At 56.4% G+C, this 13,820-nt stretch overlaps 1 protein-coding gene across 1 annotated transcript in view; it reads right to left on the bottom strand.

Annotated features, from left to right (window-relative positions):
- Positions 1–8,321: 8,321 nt before the first annotated feature.
- Positions 8,322–13,820, bottom strand: part of LOC104408541 (FH1/FH2 domain-containing protein 1-like) — a 9,537-nt gene continuing 4,038 nt past the window's right edge. The window contains exons 11-23 of the mRNA XM_010018182.1: positions 13,517–13,604; positions 13,130–13,183; positions 12,518–12,684; positions 11,457–12,292; positions 11,052–11,204; positions 10,723–10,905; positions 10,350–10,469; positions 10,009–10,170; positions 9,719–9,909; positions 9,447–9,639; positions 9,218–9,371; positions 8,956–9,132; positions 8,322–8,404 (exon numbers count right to left, since the gene is read on the bottom strand). Coding sequence (XP_010016484.1) covers positions 8,322–8,404; positions 8,956–9,132; positions 9,218–9,371; positions 9,447–9,639; positions 9,719–9,909; positions 10,009–10,170; positions 10,350–10,469; positions 10,723–10,905; positions 11,052–11,204; positions 11,457–12,292; positions 12,518–12,684; positions 13,130–13,183; positions 13,517–13,604 — 2,561 coding nt within the window. The remainder of the gene's footprint in view (positions 8,405–8,955; positions 9,133–9,217; positions 9,372–9,446; positions 9,640–9,718; positions 9,910–10,008; positions 10,171–10,349; positions 10,470–10,722; positions 10,906–11,051; positions 11,205–11,456; positions 12,293–12,517; positions 12,685–13,129; positions 13,184–13,516; positions 13,605–13,820) is intronic.

Genomic DNA, 13,820 nt, shown 5'->3' with positions numbered 1-13,820 from the left:
TCATGACACCTCGGTAGGCATGACTCAGCTCAGCTCGGCTCAGCTCAGCACAGCATGGGGCATTGTGCCACCTTAGTAGGCATGGCTCAGCTCGGCTCGGCTCAGCACAGCATGGGACATTGTGCCACGTCGGTAGGGCACAGCTCAGCTTGGCTCAGCTCAGCATGGCTCAGCTTGGGACATTGTGCCGCCTAGGCAGGTATAATTCAGTTCAGCTTGGCTCAGGACATGATGCCCCTCCAGGCAGGCACAGCTCAGCTCAGCTCAGCTTGGCTTGGACCTAGGCAGGGCCAATTCATCTTGGCTCAGCTTGGTTCATCTCAGCTCAGGACATGATGTCATGCAGGTAAACATAGTTCAGCTCGGTTCCGCACAGCTCAGGACAGCCACCCACAACAGGGCTTCAGTTCAGGATGGCTCAGGGCATGATGCCGCCTAGGTAGGCACAGCTCAGCTCAGCGTGCCACAGTTTAACTCAGCATGGCATGGTTTAGCTTGGCTCAGCATGGCTCAGCACGATTCATTTGAGCACAGCTCAGGACGTCATACCATCTACAGCGTGGCTCAGCTCAGCATGGCTTAGGACATCATGCTGCACAGGTGGGCATGGCTCAGCTTGGCATGGCTCAGCTCAGTGCAGCTCGGCTTAGTTCAGCACAGCTCAGGACACTATGCCATCTAAGTAAGTACAGCTTGACTTGGCTCAATTCAGCACTGCTCAACTCTGCACAGGTTGGCTCAGCTCAGCATGGCTCAACTTGATTCAGCATGGTTTGAGGTGTCATGCCACCTCAGCACAGCTCAGCTTGGCTCAGTTCAGCACAGCTCGGGATATTCATCCTACATAGGTTGGCACAGCTCAGCTCAGCTCAACATGGCACGGCTCAGCACAGCTCCTCTCAGCTTGGTTTAGCCTGGCATGACTTGGCTCAGTGCTCATGACGGGCAGAGCTTCCTGCTTGGTGGGAGGGTGTGTTCCCTGCCTGCTGTCAAAACCAAGACCAGTGCCACCAGCACCCACATCCTGCTGGGACAGCTTGAGCCACAGGGCACAGTGTCACCAAGGGCCAACCCACCATTGGTGTCTCCCTTCACAGGATGGTCCCCCAGACCTACTCATCTGCTGGGGAAGCACCATATGGACACCATATGACCACCTTCCACCCAGGTCCCAGTGTTGTGTCCAGCTATGCTCCCGTTTCTCCGTGTGCTGGGAGCAAGCTGGTAAAGTGTGAATCACTTCCCATCTGCTCCCTACAATGCAGAGCTAACAATCTCTGGGTGATCCCTAACCACTCCTCAGCATCCTCCTGTTCATTCCCCACTGGGAGTGGGCAACGACCTGCCTACCCAGCAGTACTGTGGGGCTGCAGCATGATGAGCTGCGCAGGAATGTTGGCTCCTGGCTTTCCCTGGCTTGTGCCATGAGGCTTGTGGGAAACTTCACTGTGCAGTGCTGGTGCCATGTCCATGCCATCTCCAGTGAGTGCCAGCAGGAGCTCCCCATATCACCCCATCTGGAGAGGCAAAGTCCTCTCCTTCCCAGGTTTATTACACCAGGAATTGCTGCCTCTGGGCTCGCTTTATTAAGCACCTGCTTTAATATTTTACCAAGTCTCCGTACTTGGTGATCCTGCTGTGGGCATGACCCTCGGTGCCCTCTAGGAGAGGCTTTCACATGCCAGCATCAACACTAGTCTCTGATCCCAGAGGAGCTGGGCTCTGCCAGCCACTGCCAGTCCTGGCAATGGCAGTGGATGTCCGTGCCATCCTTCATGGGAACAGCCTCCCTGCTACCAGCACAAACCCCACATTTCAGCAGCAGCAGAAGTGCCATGCCAAACAGGCTGATGTGGTTTTGCTGGAGTGTGGTGGTGGGACAGGGCTGGGTCCGCAGCCCTGATGTTTCAGGCAGGGAAATGCTGGGAATGCTGGCAAGGTAGAAAAGGAGGAAGGATGTTCCCAACAGTATAACTGTGGGTTCTCCCACAGGAATCTGCTCGCTTGTGGCACTGGGCTACTGAACTGGGTGGAAAAGATGGAGGTGGCCACAAGGCAGAGCCTCTGGCTCTGAAGAGGACCCTGTTAAACATCCCCACCCATCGTTTCTCCACCAGGACTGGAAAAAACCTGTTGGAGAAAGGTTGTTTTCCAAAGTCATCATCTCCAGAGAGAGCATCCACCACCAGAGCCAGAGCTGGTGAGGTGTGCAAAAGAGCAGGGCTGGGGATATGGTGCCTTACAGAAACAGTCAGAAGGTAGATTATCTACCAGTGACAGTGTTTCACAAAGGGTAGATGTGGCCATTCCCAAACTGCAGCATGAATTCCTGCATTCCCTTGAGAGCTAGGTTAGGTGTCTGTTCATCCATTGCTTCCAGGGCTCCTCGCACATGGTCTTATCATGCCCTTCTCGTGGGACTTGTCAGGATGGGTTGTATATAGCCATGATGTGCTCTGTCAGCTGCAGTCAGGGCTTTCCATGGATGTTCAGGTGAGGTGAGGCTGAACCACCAGCCCCCTTTGCTAGCCCTGGCTGTCCCCAGCTCTCCCCCAAAAGGCTGGCGTGCTGTTAGGGCAACCTTGCTGGCTATTCCCTTGAAGACAGCACCTGGCCTTGTTCATCTTCCCATTACTCAACAGTGGAGGGTGCCTCTCAGCTGCACTGTGCTGTTAGGAAACGCTGGTGATGGCCCCATTACCTTTTGACCTACTTGAGCTCTTCCGTACCCGTTCTGCTAATTACAGCTCACCTTTTTCAGGGGGAGTGGGGCTGGTTCCACCACAGCCACCTCCCACATCCTTACTGGGGCTGCTCACTCAGGTCCACAGTGGTGGGGACACACACTACATCTTCCTAGTGCTCCCCTTGCCCTAGGCTGTTCCTCCAGCTCTGTGGAGCCTCCCATGACTAACAGGTTTTGAGATAATTGTTCCACTCCCTAATCTCATCTGCAGAAGATTCACGACATTGTTTTCGAAGTGCCATGAGCCATTTCCAGGGTCTCTGAGCCCATGAGGGGTATGATTCATCCACACTGCTCCCACAGGTACTTAATCTTCTCCAAAACAGCAAGTCCTTCTACCACGGCTATTATTTTCTTATTATCACCACCCAAGCAAGCACCTAACAGGGCACTTTTGTCTGCAGGGACTTGTGCCTCCTCACAAAGGCCACGTGGTATTGTCCAGTTGTCTCAGGAGGGGGGACCATGGGGGTTGGACCCACGTGGATGTAATCTGTGGGCTGGATACCTATCATAGTCTATCAAGCCCACAGTAAAGGAGGCTCTGGAAATGTCCCTCGCTTAGCTAAAGCAGATGGGACTTCCACTTCCCAAACCATGTCCTCAAAGAGTCCTTGGGATGGAGGTGGATCCATCCTTCTTCACGGGAAAGATGTCACACTGGAGCCTACTGGGGTCCAGAGACAGTTCAGGGATGACAAAGGCCATTGCACTGCTTGGAATTCACTCTGATCTTGATCCAAAATGTCAAAATTTGTCTCACAGAGGACAGTGATTAATTACTCCCAGCATCAAATATTTGTGTCCTACCAATGAACTTGCAATGTTCTACTTGTTCTGGTTGGACTTTGCTGAGTGAGAGCTCTCTTATTGTGGCTTTCTTCTTCACAGAGGGCAAATCCTTGGGCAGCTGTGATTCAGCTAAGCCAGGCTCAGGTCCAGGAAGCCTTTCCTGCACCCCACACTTGGGGAAAGATACGCGTGGTCCTTCCCCAAGTGCAGGGCATGGAAACAGGGTTCTACCAAAGCCCAGCATGGAGGTATTTCCCATGGCATGGCTAATGCAAGCCACAACTGCTCAAGCAGCCACTTCAACTCCTTGTGCTGGGATCTTCTCCTCTTTCTCCCCCTAGGACTTCCCCTTTTCCCAACTTACTTTAGGCCGTGACTGAGGAATTTTTTAGGGGCTTTCCTTGTGTTTTGCTGCTGTAAAACATGGGTGACAATCTGTGCGCATCATCCTGTGCATCTGATGCCACGTTGGTGGGATCAGCCTGAGTCCCAGGCCTTGATCCTACATCTGCAGAGGGTTTCTGCATCTCAGCTGGATGTTGGCACAGCCCAAACCTCTCTGCAGCTCCTGGTGGGACCTCTCTGCTCCGGAGGTACTGTGGCTGGAGTGGCAGGGCTGCTCCCCAGTGCTCAAGGGCACTGATGGCAACATGGAGCATCCAGCCAAGTGCTGACCCCAGATCTGGCTCTTTGCAAATCCCCTCATTCTCAGAAAATTCCTGCCCCTCACTTGTTTTCTTCAGGTTGTGCAGGATTCCCAGACATTTACCAAACACAGGTCTGCTTCCAGCCACATTCATGGCTTTGGGAGAGGTTTCACCTTCTGGGAAGCCACTCCTCAGCCTGACCTTGAGCTTTTCTGCCCTGGTGAGGACTCTGGGTTCCCATGTCCACTCACCCATGCAGCCTTGGCAGCTCCCCTTCACCAGCCAGGCTTTCTGCACAATAGAATCATAGAATCTATTGCAGTTGAAATGGCAAGTTGGAAAAGACCTTTAAGATCACCACATCCAACCATTCCCCAGCACTGTCAAGACCAGCATTAAACCATGGCACTGTGGGCCTCGTCTACATGGTTTGTGAACGCTTCCAGGGATAGTAACTCCACCACCGCCCTGGGCAGCCTGTTCCAATGCCTGACTGCCCTTTCAGTGAAGAAATTGCTCCTAATCTCCAAACTAAACCTCCCCTCGTGCAGCTTGAGGCTGTTTCTCCTTGTCCTATCCCTTGTTACGTGGGAGAAGAGACCAGCCACCTCCTGGCTCCACCTTGCTTTCAAGTAGTTGTAGAGAGCAATAAGGTCCACCTTGAGCCTTCTTTTTCCAGACTAAACCTCCTCAGTTCCCTCAATCATTCCTCAATCAGACTTGTGCTCCAGACCCTTCACCAGCTTCCACATGGTTCTCCAAACAAGAGCTGCTTTTGGGCTGCAGGGACCTTGCTCCTTTGGTGTGGCTGGGAAGCATCAGTGATGCTCTGAAAGTGCTCCCAGCTCCACTAATGCCTTGTATGTTGCATTCCCAATCTCCTTGGCATGTATGGTATCCATGCCTGGCTTGGTTTGCCAGTCCAGCGTCACCTTCCCATCTCATCTGTGCCTATCACAGGGCGTCCACCTCAATTTTAGGGTGACAGGTCAAGGGAAATGTGGCTTCCCCTTGGCCATAAGACAGATCCCAGGGGAAGCTGGTTAGGCCATGGTCCAGGTAACATCCTGCTGCCTCTGGCCCCAGGGAAGAGGGCAGTAGGTCACAGCAACTGTGACCTGGTTCCCATCCTACGCTTCTGTCCTGCTGGGGAAGGTGGTTGCAGAACAGAGCATGTTGCTAGCCTGGGATTGCTTAAGAGGGTTGGAGACAGGAGATGGAGGAGGAGATCTCCAGCTGAGTCAGTAGGAGGAATTTGGGGTGGTGGGGCAGATGATCAGGATGCTCCTGGAAGGTGGCCAGGGCACACTGGTGCTTACAAGAGGCATTCTAGATGGCTCTGACCTCTGAACAAAAGTGAGGTTGTGCTGTCCCTGGTGGGAATCTTGCTTCTCACGCAGGGTGTTGCAGCTGCGTGGCAACTATGAGCCCAGGACCACAGGAGGTTCCCTCCCTGAGCTTGGGGACAGCAGTGGGGACATGCCCATGGGGCATGAGGCTGGAGCCGACCTTGGAGCTTGGCAGCAAAGAAGACTCTGTGCTGGGACAGTCTCATGGACAGGGCTGGCAGGGGAGGATGGAGGAGGCAGGGGACATGAGCACAGGCTGTGTACAGGGTAGGATTGTCTCTGACATCAAACTGCTATAGAAGAGGGGAGATGGGACAGCAAGAGGAGCTGGGCTTGTCCCCAGTGTCTGGAAGGAGGCCAGGGCGAGATGGGGGCCAGGGACGAGTGCTGGGGAGAGGAACCTGTCCCCGCCAACCAGATGGATGGCCAGGGCCAAGGACATGGCTGTCATTCATTCCACTGGGGACATGGAAGTGGCAGGACATCTCTCTGGGGGGAAGGGGGGAAGAAAGGTGCAGCCCCCCTGAGTGACAGCGGGGGTACAACAGCAAAGCGATGGGTAGTGGCGGGCGCCTGAAGAGCGGCAGGACGCGACACGAAGAGCGATAAGATGCGAAGTGTGTTTCGGGTGGCCTCGCCGTGCCCCCTCGTGGCAGCAGGACACAACCAGTGGCCATGGGCCGACATGGGCTGGAGCAACGCAGGAGCTATGCCCGGGTGCAGGATGGAGGCACCACTATAGAGGTCACCTCATCCCACCAGGAGCATCCTCCTGGGGGTGCAGCACCCCAAATCCTTCGTGCCACCCGCGTCCCAGGTCCCCACCAACCTGCCTCCGCTTACAAAGAGGCTCCAGCATGCCGCCACCCCTCTCCATCCCAGGAGTGCTGCTCCTGTCTGGTGGGGTTCTGGCGTTAAGCCCCTTGTGCTGCAGCCAAGCCAAGCATTGAGGCGCCGCTCAAGGGCAGCGTGTGCCCGGAGCCAGGCTGGGAATCCTGGAAATATCTCCAAGGCTGCAAAAATCCCCAGCTGGAAAAAAATAAACAGGGGTTGGTGGAGGCCTTCGCTGGGGACACAGCCATCAAATTACCAGGAGGGTTTGGAGGGGAAAGCATTTCTTGACATCCTGCCTCAGTTTCCCCCCCAGCAAACCCTCAGCAGCAACCGTCCTGGGATTGTCACATGTACACTTCGGGTACCTGGGGCAGGTGCAGAGTGCTGGGAAGATGCTTTCCTACCCCTTTCTCCTTCCTGCTGTGCATCTCAGTGGCTCAAAGTAGCCTGCTGTGACCTCTTTGTCCTCTCTTTGTGGATCCAAAGCAAGCACCCAGAGGGGAGGAGAGCCACCTCTGGGGCTTCTACAGCTCTTAACATGATACCTTGCTGTCCCTGGAGCCACCCGGGAACACATCAGGAACGTCACAACCTGGTGCTGACCAGCTCCTCCAAGGCCACCAGCGTGTCCAGCCTTGTGGGAGAGGGACAACCCTGGACAAAGGTTATCCAGGAGGAAGAAGCTGTCCTACTTGGTGAAGTTCTTCTTCGTTCCTTGAAAGCCACAGGGACTGGCTGTGTGGGATTCAGGGCTGGAGGCAGCACCAGGGCAGCGCCAAGGTGGAGCTGCTCTGATGGATGGTGTGACTCTGTTCCCAAATGCCTCTACCACAGGTGACAGTGCCCAAAGCACTGCAGCTGGCAGAAGGGGATGCTCAGAAATGGCACCCACCACCTAGCACCCACTGGGAGCATCACAGCCAGCATACAGTGAGGGTTGTAAGCTGTGCCCAGGATGGCATGGGTGATGCTGGGCCAGCAGGTAGCATGTTCCTGCCTGGACATCTGCCAGTCCCCCATGGGCATGGCAGATGCTGCCCTTGCTGTGCTGACATGAGGCAGCCCTAAGCCCAGGGAGATATTGAGCAACCTGGTCTAGCAGAAGGTGTCCCTGCCCATGGCAGGGGATTGGAACTGAATGAGCTTTAATGTCCCTTCCAACCCAAACCAGCCTGGGATTCTATGCTGGCCAGGTTTGTAAGGGCAACATGGCTGCTGTGCCCTAGACTCACTATGGGAGGGTACCAGCCCTGCCTCACACCCAGGTCTACATCTGGCTGAAATCCACCAGGAGAGGTTTCTAAGGGAGAGGTGAAGTTGGAGACAGTGCATGAACTCTTGCTTTTGCTGTACTGACCCCTCATGCTGGAGCCGCTGCTCCTGCCCTTGAGCGTGCAGCCTCAAGCCTGCAGCAGTCCTTGCTCCTGCTGGCAGGGTCCTCTCGTGTGTCCTGGTAGAGAGAGGACCATGCTACCCCTTGGAGGGATGATGGTCCCTGCAAGCCCAGTGCTTCTCCTGGGCTCCTGATGCAGCAGGGATGGGGATGCAGCTGGGATGGGGCTGCAGCCGAGATGGGGAGCAGGCTTGGCACAGGGCACCACATCCCCCCAGCCTCTCCAGCGCAGCAACATGGGACACCAGCAGCGTGTCAATTACTTTATTACCAAAGGTACCATGGGCCAGACCCAGTTCCCAGAGGGGGTCTGGGTCCAGCCTCTTGGCTCCTTTAATACTGTTGTGAAGATGAACCCACAGCCTCCATGCCCATGCATGGGCACTGAGCATCTTCTATCCCCATAAAGCAACTCCAGGGCATCACTCCCATCCTGCTGCCTGCATGTCCAGGAGCTGAAGACCAGCGGGCAAAAGCAAGGTGAGACCAAGGATGCCAATCCCGGAGCAGCAGGAGCTGCCACCACCTCCTGTCAGTGGTGGGAAGCAACACGAGCCCCCTCAAACATCCATGCCAGGTGCCTGCCCCAGGCCCAGCGCCTGCACCAGGTCATCGCTGAGCCCACTCTTCAGTGTCCGTCTCACTGTGGGAAGAGGAGAGGATGGCACTGGCAGCACGAGCAGCGCTGGCTCAGGGAGCCCACTGGACAGGGTAGCCCTGGCATACTGGGGAAGGGTGGTAGTGGGGTGCAGTGGCATTGTCTGGTCTCAGGTTACATGCTGCTGTAACCTGGTGGGCTCAACACAGGAGGTCAGGGGTGGCCAGAGGGAAAGAAGCCAGGCAGGGTATGGGGACAAGGAGACAGAGATGGGACAAGGCATGGGGATAGAGCACATGAATAGGCACAAAGATGGGACAGGGATACAAAGATGGGAAAGAACATTTGGGCAGGGACACTGGATAGAGTACAAGAACAGGGCCACAGAGGTGGGACAGGTTATGGCGACAAGGACACTGGGATGGGACAAAGTACAGGTACTGGGCAGAGCATGGGAAGAGAGACATATTGCTGGGACAGGCACAGGAACAGGGACACAGGTGGGACAGACATAGAGGTGCGACAGAGTACAGGGAAACAGGCAGAGCATAGGGACGAGAGCCAGCAAAGGGCACAGGGACAGTGCTGGGACTTACAGGACTTCCTATTGCCGCGGGACCTCCTGCGCTCCTTGTTGGCACAGGGACGGGGATTGGCGTTGTGAGTGACTGACTTCACCAGCCGGTCCATGATTTCATCTGAAGCATCGTCTGGGGAGCTGGGAACATCCTCCTGGGCTGAAGAGCCCTGGGCTGGGCTGGTGTGCCCTGTCCCTGCATGCGGACAAGGTGGATGCCGGCATCAGCTGTGCCCAGACAGGTGGGCATGCCTCACGTGCCCCTGCCATCCTGCTCCTACCCTGGCTGGCGCGGCTGCGGCGGGCAGGGGTGTCTGTGGGGGAGGCCAGCAGGCTCTTCATGCTCTCGTGACCTGCTTCCATCTGCTCCTTGGGGCTGCTGGACACCACGGCAGGTGGGGAAGCAGCCTCAGCAATGCTGGAGAACTTCTCTGTCTGCAGCAGGAGGAGATGCAAGTGTTAGGGAGCCGGTGGGCATTACCTGGTGGTGACATCCGAGTGTGCCCATACCTCGGTGATAAGCCGTCCCCGGGTCTTGTTCCGCTCGCGGTGGGCGGCCCGTTTCTTCTGCTGCTGCAGGACACGCTCCCGACACGTGCGGTATTCCAGGGCGAACTCCCGCAGCAGCTTGCAGATAGGAGTCACCTTCACATCCCGCGCTGCGCTCACTGGGTACCCCAGGTATAGCAGGAAGGAGTGAAACCTGTGGGGACACTGGTCATGCCAGGCCACCGATGGGACGGAGATGGTTCCCCACTGCGCCTCCAAGGCCCAAGCCTGACCTGTTAAGGACGCGCCTGTGCACCACCTTCAAGACAACAATGCGCTGGGTGCTGTCCTTGAGGAAGTCTGTCAGCTTGGTTTTCAGCACTGGCTTGGTTTCATGCTTAGCAATCACCTTCAGGTTGTCCCAGGAGGCCCTGCACCTCCGCTCCAGTTGCACCAGGCTGTTAGCGAGCTCATCAAAGTCAACCTGGAAGAGCAAGATGTCAGCACTTGGCCATGCTGTGGAGCTGAGAACCTGTGGGACCCCCAGCCTTGCCTCCTGCAGGTATCATCTGCCTTGCCTTACCTTGGCAGAGCGGGTGATGGAGGCAATCTCTGAATAGAGGTCAGTTGTTTCTGGGAACTTCTCTACCACCATGTGGCAGAGATGGTGGAGCAGAGACTGCCGGTGCACCGTGTCCTTCACTTCCGAGACTTTCTCTAGGTAGCCCAGCTCAAAGCCCCTGCTCTGAAACCACAATGGACTCAGCAAGTCCTTTTCCACCCCTCCTCCAGCACATCTCCAGTCCTCAGACCAACCAGCACCACCTACACTCAGGCGCTGTCCCAAGCTCCCCATGCACCATGGCCGGTCCTGTGCTTGCAGCACTAAAGACAGGCCACGTCCCTCCACACCCTGCTTCTCACCTGGGAGCCATTCAAGAAGTTGCCCATGGCCAGCAGAGTGGCCAGGATGCACTTGAATGTGTGGTTTTTGGCCAGCTGCTCCATGCCCACCTTCAGATCAAAGAGTGGCTCTGCGATCTCCTGGGTGAGGAAAGATGCAGTTGAGACCCCTTGGCCACCCTCTCCCTTGGGAGCTTCAGCATTCGCTCTTGCCCATGTGGGTTACTACCTCATGGTCAACCCAAGCCTGTGCTTGCCTTGGGGACCTGCAGCCCGTTCCCAGCCAGGATTGTACCTCCTGTACTTGGACATGGCTGGTCCCCACTTGGCTCAGTGCTCAGCACTGCTGGGGCTGGCAGTGGTGGAAGGACACATGGGGTACATGGCTCTGTACCTGCTCCAGGGTCTCGTAGTCCAGCTTGAAGGCCCAGAGCTGGAGCCTGGCCGTGAGGTCGCTGATGGAAGATAGGGAGAGCAGAAACTGCTCTGCAGAGCCCAGGGGCACATCAGGGTTAGCCAACTGGGCCTCCTGGATCTTCTGCTTTTCCTCCTCAGTTGGGACCATGGTCAGGATTTTCTAGATCAAGGAGGGATGTATCAGGCTCCAGACATATCACCATGAGATATGTCACCCGCAGGGCTGGCGGTGGCAGGGAGGCCTCCTGGCCAGGGGAGATGACCCACATGAGGACCTCAGGGGGGCCGAACTTCTCTTGTGCTCACCTCAATCCCTTCCTTATTGACCGCAAACTCATCAAAGTTGAGCACAGCTGTCTTGATGATGTGCACAGGCGGCAGTACCGTGAGGCCAATGTTGATAGCATTGCTCCTTTTGGGATCCAGCACCACCACCACCTTCTTCCCATCGATGGCCTTCTGCAAAGAGAACAGGATGGCAAAGGGCTCACCTTCAAGAAAACACCATGGACATAATGAGCTGATCTTACCTGGTGGTAAGCCAAACCCACACAACCATCCATCACTGTCCCCACCAAGCCTCCAGGCTGCAGGTACATATCCTCAGCAGAGGGTAGGGGTGACAGTGCATGCCTGGGGTCCCCAAGGAACTAACAGCCTTCCTCCCACCCTTCAAGTCCCCTTGGCTGATGGGTACCAGCCCACAGCTACCTTTGAAGTTGGCACTTCCTTTGACCGTGACTCAAAGAGATGCTCCAGTTTGGCAGTATTGACCTCGACACTCTGCAGAGATGCCCACAGTGTCGCCTGGCCAAACCTGCCTGTCCCCACAGTGCCATCGAGCTGCTTCAGCTCCTTCCAGAAGAGCTTCACTGTCCTCTTCTTCTTGGCATCAGAGGGACCATCCATTACTGAAGGGCCTGGTAGCCCTGGCAGGGGTGGGTAGCCAGGGACTGCAGGAGGTGGAGGTGGAGGTGGTGGGCAGCCAGGGACAGCAGGCGGTGGAGGTGGTGCCATTAATGCTCCAGCTTTTGTTGCTTCAATGCTGGGAGGGAGGAAGGAAACATTGGTCATCGGCCCTGTGTCCAAGATGTCAAAGTCTTCTTCTTCCCCCAGATCAGTAAAGTCCAGGTCCTTGATCTTCAGCTGTGCAGGGCTGGCCTCCAGGCGCTCCCATGTCAGCTCCACGTCTTTCTTGATGGGCATCATCCCAGTGTTCTCCAGCTTCTTTGTGTGCATCTCGGTACCCATGCTGGACATGGCACACACCAGCTTGGCGTGAGCACTGGCCACAGGTCTGTCTGGAGCCCTGCTACAGGGCCAGGCGCCCTCCTGCTCCTGGCTGCCACCTCCATCAGCATCTATCACCACCTCACCCTGGACCAGGGCAGGTGAGGGGACCTCAGGGAAGATCTTCTCCCTCCCTGGCTCTGAGGACCCTTTGGTGTAGAGCATGTTCAGCATGAACTTGGTGTCGGAGGAGATGGTGCTGCAGGAGTTGATGGTGCTGCAGGAGTCGGTGGTGTCCTGCTGAGCCAGGCAAGACCCTGCAGGGAGAAGGGGAGAGGCTGAGGTAGGTGCTACTGGGCTGCAGATAGAGTTGGGGTCCTGCTCTTGGTGGGCTATGCTTGGATGGCAGTATTCGGAGCAGGACAGGGAGGCACCACCCAGCTCCTCCATGGCTCTGAGCTCAGTGGGCAGAAGGGCTACTAATGCTCATCCTGGGACCCCAATGAGCCCAGCGCCAGAACACACACCCTGGTAGCACCTACATGTGTTGGGTGGCTCCATACCGGGTTCAGAGGCACTGCTGTCCCTGTCCCAAGTGAAAGTGGTGGGATGCTCCAGCACAGCATCGCTGAGGGCATCGAGAAGACCCTTGGTCATGGAAGAGATCTTCTCCTTCTGGGCTGCAGCCAGGTTCTCCAAGAAGCGAGCTCTGCAAGACAGAGGCAGATGTTGGCCAGAAGCAAGGCAGAGATGGGGATGATTGGGACAATGGGCAAACCACACCACAACACACTGCACAGCCAGTCCCACAGCACAGAAATCCCCTGCTCTGGCCACACCACATTGAGAACATGGAGGATTCAACCTTCTCTGAGTGCTGCAAAGAGGCAGGTGATGCCACCATGGCTTAGGGACAGGGATGCCACAGTCCCATGGGAGCCAAAGGCTCATGCTGTCAGGATGCCATTGTCATCTTTTGGCCCCAGCAGACCCCGTGCTCACTGCAACCCTCATCCAAAAGCTGCAAAACCTGGGCAGAGACTTGTGGGGACCATCCTGCTCCTCATGCCCTGCGTGGACAGAGCCCAGATGCCTCCAGCAGGCACTGGCCTGAGGAAGCACATGCCTAGAGACACACGCATGCCTCTACTTACTCAAACCTCCTCAAAACAGGCTTGTCCCCACGCAAGGAGGGGGCATCCTCCCGCCTGAGGGAAAACAGGGGTTAGCCCCCACTAACGGCAGACCCCTGGGGCTTGTGACTCCTGCACACCCACCTTGCAGCCCTCCAGCATGGGACCCTTGTTCTGCTGTCACTCCATGGCACTGGGGTTCACTGGGGAGCTGGGAGGTGCCCAGCAAGTCCCCTGCTGCCCAGGTACTACATGGCATTAGGTGCTGGTGAGATGGAGCAGCGTCCCCTGCACCAAAACCACCCAGTTTGCCACCAGGAATGTGATGCCAGCCCCCTGCCAGCCCCGGGGCAGGCTGTGCCACCCCCAGAGGGACCCCAGAAGGTGGGGATCAGAGGGTGCTCTCACCCTGTGAAGATGTGGGTCAGAGGGGAGAGGTGATGGATGAGGACAGTGAGCAGGGCAGGACAGTACCCGCTCTCGCTAAACCATCGCACTGGGAAAGAGCACACACATGCAGAGCCCAGGCACTTACCAGACAGGGGCAGTTTGGTGCAGCCTGCAAAAGGAAAGATAGAAAAGAGTAGGCAGAGAAGAGGTCAAGCATGGGCAAGAGAGGAAGAGTGAGGAGGAGCTGGAGCAGAGCTGTGCACACGTGAAGGATACCCTGGAGCCCCTGGCCGGTCCTTTTCAGACACCCACTCCCCCATCA

Source organism: Nestor notabilis, unplaced genomic scaffold, assembly GCF_000696875.1.
Source record: "Nestor notabilis isolate BGI_N333 unplaced genomic scaffold, ASM69687v1 scaffold13387, whole genome shotgun sequence".
NCBI lineage: Eukaryota > Metazoa > Chordata > Aves > Psittaciformes > Psittacidae > Nestor > Nestor notabilis.
This window is presented reverse-complemented; position numbering and strand designations above follow the sequence as displayed.